The sequence below is a fragment of the Austrofundulus limnaeus genome, unplaced genomic scaffold (genome assembly GCF_001266775.1).
Source record: "Austrofundulus limnaeus strain Quisiro unplaced genomic scaffold, Austrofundulus_limnaeus-1.0 Scaffold617, whole genome shotgun sequence".
Lineage (NCBI taxonomy): Eukaryota > Metazoa > Chordata > Actinopteri > Cyprinodontiformes > Rivulidae > Austrofundulus > Austrofundulus limnaeus.
This window is the reverse complement of record NW_013953019.1, coordinates 98,093-103,972: the sequence shown is the minus strand read 5'-3', so window position 1 is coordinate 103,972 and position 5,880 is coordinate 98,093. Positions and strand designations below refer to the sequence as shown.

At 40.1% G+C, this 5,880-nt stretch overlaps 1 protein-coding gene across 2 annotated transcripts in view; it reads right to left on the bottom strand.

The window, feature by feature from the left end:
* Nucleotides 1-588: 588 nt before the first annotated feature.
* Nucleotides 589-5,880, bottom strand: part of abcb11b (ATP-binding cassette, sub-family B (MDR/TAP), member 11b) — a 33,137-nt gene continuing 27,845 nt past the window's right edge. For both annotated transcript variants that reach the window (XM_014027111.1, XM_014027110.1), the window contains 3 exons: nt 3,079-3,285; nt 1,958-2,104; nt 589-1,576 (listed from right to left, as the gene is read on the bottom strand). In XM_014027111.1, coding sequence (XP_013882565.1) covers nt 1,376-1,576; nt 1,958-2,104; nt 3,079-3,285 — 555 coding nt within the window. In that variant the 3' untranslated portion in view covers nt 589-1,375. The remainder of the gene's footprint in view (nt 1,577-1,957; nt 2,105-3,078; nt 3,286-5,880) is intronic.

The following is a 5,880-nucleotide window of genomic DNA, read 5'->3' as shown; positions in this document are numbered from 1 at the left end:
GATGTTATTGTTAATAATGGTTGGTTGAATCCCAGATTAGAACACTAGTGATTGTAACAGTAAGACAGTAAACTGTGGGTATTTACAAAGGTAGAAAACAAGCAAAATAAGTTTTAATAAACCACTAGCAATGGTGGACATGGTTACATTAATATTTAATAATGGAACTAATTATTAATTTAGCTGATTAACATTTTCACTAGCTTTAAAAACTGTTAGCGGACCATTTAGCTTCTGCTAAATTAATTTTTGCCAACTGTAATTCAGCTAACAGCTAACTAACAAGCTAGCATCCCACAGATTTGTGTCTGTCACACCAGTCTTCAGCTTGAAGGAGACAACATGCGACACAGACTGAATGACAGTCRTCTTAGCGGTTAGTGATTAGCTGTTTTTGTCAGCTCCTGCTAATTTTTACTTAGCTTCCTCTAATTTTTTGTACATTTACATCTTTGGACGTTTACCTGGATTATGACCCTCAACGATCTATCCAACCAGGATACTCAAAGCACTTCACACTACAATCTGTGCCCTCATTTACTCATCCACACAGCACTCTATTAGATCACTCTACAAAGCTAACTTGTACAAATCAATCTATAGAGACTAATCAGTGCTTTAAATCACATTCATACACTGATGGGACACACATCAGAGGCAGTGGGAGTTCAGTGTCTTGTCTAGGGACACTTTAACGTGTGACAGAATAGTGGGGAATCGAACTCCCAACTCTCGCATTAGAGGAGCAACCCCMCTAACCACTCTGCCACAGCCGCCCCAATTGGTGATACTTATTGAAGATGATGAATTATCTGTGCAGTACAATGAAAGTATGTAATGAGGATAACGACGACAGCAGACGAGTCACAGCTCTTTTCTATTAATATTTTAGTGTTAAAACTCRCCACAATGAAAGCCATGAAAACTGCAGAGCGTTAGCAATTTTGTGAGTTTCTTTGAACAATTATTAGTTCTAAGGAAAAAAATTCAAGTTACTGAGGCAGTAAACTCTGAACCACGACCTAACGAAGGAGCTGACTGTTATTTCTGAACTACAGCCATGTTTGATGTGGAGCCCAGTTGTCGTCTTACCGGTTTAGCTTCTGCTAATTATTAATTTTTTAACATGTTTAGCATTAGCAAAGCCATATTTTTAGTTAGCAGGTGATAATTCATTTAAAGCTAATACTTAGGTTAACTGTTTCCACCACTGACCTACAGCTTTCCAATCCTGAAAACCTGCTTTTTGTTACAGTATCATGATCAAATGAATACTGTGGTTTAAAAAAGGGTTTCTTTAATTTTTTCAGTGACTTTAATGTGACTGTCGTGTTTTCAGTCCTGATCACCAAACAGAGCCGGTGTTTGCCAGCTGTTAGCTGATTGGTGCTCCTGTTGTCACCAGCTTGTAGTACGCGCCCTTCAGAGCCATGAGCTGCTCGTGCGTTCCCTTCTCGATCACGAAGCCCCGCGACATGACAGCGATGATGTCAGAGTTCTGGATGGTCGAGAGGCGATGGGCGATGACAATGCATGTCCGACCCTCTCTGGCTTTGTCCAGAGCTGCTTGCACTGTCTGTAAACACACACAGAGAGATATGTTTGAAATAACACACACACTGCTTGCTGGATCCATTTTCATTYCTCCCACAGAACAGACAAAAGCGTCCCAATTATAGCAATTTGACAATCATGCGTTGATTACTATCATTAGATGTTCCAGTGTTCAGGACTCTGCTGCTCGGTGGGCTTCAGTCATCGGTGCTAAAAAAAAAAAGACTAAATCTTCATCTGAAGGACATCCCACTATAGGCTCGGTGTGATGAACCAGCAGCTCGTGTTAATAATAGAGATGATGAATGCTAACGAGGATAACGATGATGATAATTAACCGCCTGGAGAGCACCGAGCAGCTGCACCACCCCGGGATGAGAAGAGAAGCTTGTCTGAAGCGGACCTTCTCGCTCTCGGTGTCCAGGGCGGAGGTGGCCTCGTCGAGGAGCAGGATCTTGGGGTCACGGATGATGGCTCTGGCGATGGCGATGCGCTGCTTCTGACCACGGGACAGCTGAGAACCCTGGGAGCCAACGTTGGTGTCGTATTTCTGAAGGAGCACAGAATAAATTCAGTGTTCACAGTGAAGATTAAGCAGCTAAGCTTTTTCTCCTTAACATCTTTTTGGGGGCTTGTCATTAATGTGTAGGAGCAGAGGAATGTACTGCGGAGCTAATCACAAGTTTAAGCTAACCGCTAATGCTAATCTTTGAAAATGCAATAATTCAGCCATTTTTTAGACATAAAAAGCTGAAACTGGTATAGTATTTGCTGAAAGCAATTGTTAACAAATTTTGAATGTTAAATAAAAATTCAAGATGACCACCAGAACTAATTTTAGACAACTATAATATGCTCATTTTTAGTCATATTGGGCTGAAATTTGGTGTGGTGGTAGTTAAGGACGATTTCCTAAATATACTGAACCCAGATCAAAAGTCCAGGATGGCCGTCTTCGGTAAAATGAAGAAATCACTGTAACCCAATCATTTTTAGACATAGTGAGGTAAATTTGGTGTGGTGGTACTAAATCCAAATCAAAAATCCAAGATGGTCACTATWACTAAAAAGAAGAAAGCTCTTCAGCTTAGACATTTAGTGGGAGCTGACTGTGAACTTCAACATGTAAACGTAAAATCCAAAATTTAAAATGGACGCCACATATTCTAGTTTGTCATTAATGTTATAAATGATCCATTTAAGCAAACCGTGATACCCAGCAGATAAGGGGGAGCCCTTGATGAAAACAGGTATTTACATGGACCAACACCTGATCATCTAGCAGAGTTCAACTATCTGCTTTATTTAACCCAGTTCAACATGAATCGACTTCCTCTTAGTAAAATCTACATCAGTTCAGGAACTTGAATGTCTAATGAGGAAACTTGGTAAATATACAGTAGCCGCAGATCAATCATTTTTGCTTTATTACTTTACAACCTTTGCTTGTTTTCTGTAGGCTAACTTTAATAAGTGGYTCTGCGTCTGCCGCTGAGTACATCTAACACCAAATGTCCACGATACCTCGGGGAGCGACATGACGAAGTCGTGAAGCTGGGCCTTCTTGGCGGCAGAGATGACCTCGTTCATGCTGATTTCCCGTGAGTTGTCGCCGTACTTGATGTTCTCAGCGATGCTGCAGTCGAACAACACGGGCTCCTGGGAGACAATGCCGATCTTGGAGCGAAGGTAGGGGACGTTGACGCGAGTCGACTCGTGGCCATCAATCAGCTGCGGGAGGAAAAAAATGGGTTTGACCATTAGTAGAAGGTGAGCTCATAATCACAGATGGGAAATACAATTCACTTAATGAGCTATCATACCACTATCTCCACCGTAATCTCTCTCCTGACTGCAGAGGTGATTCTGCTCTTTTTTAACCTCAGACAGGCAATCAGGCCAATCCATTTCCAACCCATTTCCATCCTAATTAAGACCATTTGAATCTTGGCAGGGATCTTTCTCTGGCACAAAGGCGAACCTGTGTTCCAGGTGGAGTGCCACTTTTTGAAATTTGAGGACGTAGTCAGCATAAACGCCTGACTGATAAATGAAGTGACGTGAAATATTTCCATCACCACATCCACTAAATGTCTCGCAATTATTCTCCGACTGCGGCCAATTAAAGGCTTTACAYCCAGCATGACAGAAAAGGGTTATTAGAGTGGAAGGTGACAACAGACTACACATATTCATTTAAAATCTGAATATCTCACATTTTAACAGACTGGTTCACAGAGGCTGGATTGAAGCCAAAACATTTAAAGGTTGAGTGAGCTAACAGGGAAGCTAGTTTGCTAATATACTGTAGAGTTTTGAAAGTTTTGCCATTTTAATGCTTAAAGTTTTGTGAAAATGTCTCTAGTTTGTTTGTTTGTTTGCCACAGCAAAGAGACGATATTTGTTTCAGAAAGTTAAGTTAGCAGACATGATAAAACACTGCTAACAGAAGTTTTAATGCAAAGCAGTACGCTAAGAATATAATTTGCAGACAGCTGTACTTCTAAATGKTAAACAGTGTCTTTAAAGAATAGTTTAGAGCTTCTGCAGTGTTTTAAACAATGTATCACTTTAAATGACATCACCTTGGGGGAATAAGTAAAGTAATAAATTAAGCAGAAAAATGAATCGACAAGTTAACGATTAGTCAGCCTGGGGCCTGGATCAGAGCGGATTGTTGCAGCAGTGGGTCATCAGTTCTGTGTTACAGTATCTGTGCAGAAATAACACGATATTCCTGACAGAAGTGCTTCTGTTGCACAGGAARTGCTATAGCTAGCTGCTGCTGCAATTTGCAAATAACCACAGAGTTCTAAATATCTACGTAAAGAGAAACTGAAGACCATGTGAATGTTTATGAATTAGTGTTTGCATGAATCACTTTTAAGAATTTAAGGCTGGAGTTGTTTTTAAACGGCAGCAAAATAAAACAAAATACAGATAAGTTTCCAGTYGACGACTGTTGATTCATGTAGTTCTTACTTACCGGTAGTTTTAAAACATATTTAGCTATTTTTGTTTAAAAATACAATTTTGGTCTGTGTTTTTATTACAGTTAGGGAAAACTCCCATTTGATTACATTGACTGAAACTTGCTGCAACCTGCCTACAGGGTCATTTGTTCTGTTTTGGCTTCARCTTCAGTGTTATGCTCCTACATTGATGTCTGACTCCCCTGTTAGTCAGTCTAGTCAGAAATGAACTGTTTCTACAAAGGGAAGTTGTTCAAGGACCTATCTATACCACCACTGYAAAAGATCTCAACAAGGATAACATTTATCAAATAAATATATTTGTTTGTTTTTCCAGTGTATATGGACCAATAGTTTAAAGGAGACCAATTATGGGTCCTAGAAATGTTTATGGTATGCCTGTGGGCCATCCAGACCATGTTCATTCAATTTAATGCACAAAATAATTCTCAGATAATAAAATTTCCACTTTTCTAGTTCTGCCTGCTCTGACTTCAGTTCAGAAGAGCTGTTTATGTTAATGAGCTCTGTTGGTAACGCCCTCAAAAAATTCTGTTGACATTAACTCCGCCCTCCAAAGCCAGCGTTTATGTTAGCATGGCTTATAATAGCAGAAGCGCTGTTGTACAACCGTATGAGACCCAGAGGCAGAGTCGTGGTCGCAGCTTCTTTCTTTTTTTCCTCTCCCTCCTCTGCTCTGAGCTCACTGTGCATGCTGTTACCAGAGCAGGGAGCAGCAGCAGTGAAAATACCTCAGAAACTCAAACAAATAGGCTTTAACAAGGCTTTAATAAGCTAAACAATAGAGGTACATGAGAAAATGTGTTCATAACAAACGAAAATAAATAAATAATTAAATTGTGTCCATGCTGGTCTCAAACCCTGGTCTCCTCCTCTCTGGTCCAGCACTACCCATTGCCCTATTGGAGGCTTGTTGTGAAATGAGCTGCGCATTGCACAACAACACCATGACGGCTCTTTATACTGAGGAGGTGGAGTCTCACCCAGGGGTTGCTAGATAAGGGGCTGAACGCAGGTTCCAGTGGGTTGTTGTACAGCTTGTGACATCACAAAATGACAGAAGTATAAAACTTGTCATTAATACACATTAAAAATACTGTACATTTACTTACAGTGAATATGCCCCTGGGTGCATTTTTTTGGTCCTAGGACTCTTTTTTTAAGAAGTACAAACCCAAAGTTGAGTAAAAAAACCTTTAAAAAGTGAATTTTGCATAATAGGTCCCCGTTAAGTTGCCTGTTTAGATCCCTTCAAACAATCTAGAAACATTACTGCTGCCATTCGCAAAAAAACAAAAACAAATATTTTAAGTAAAACCATTTTTAAAAATGG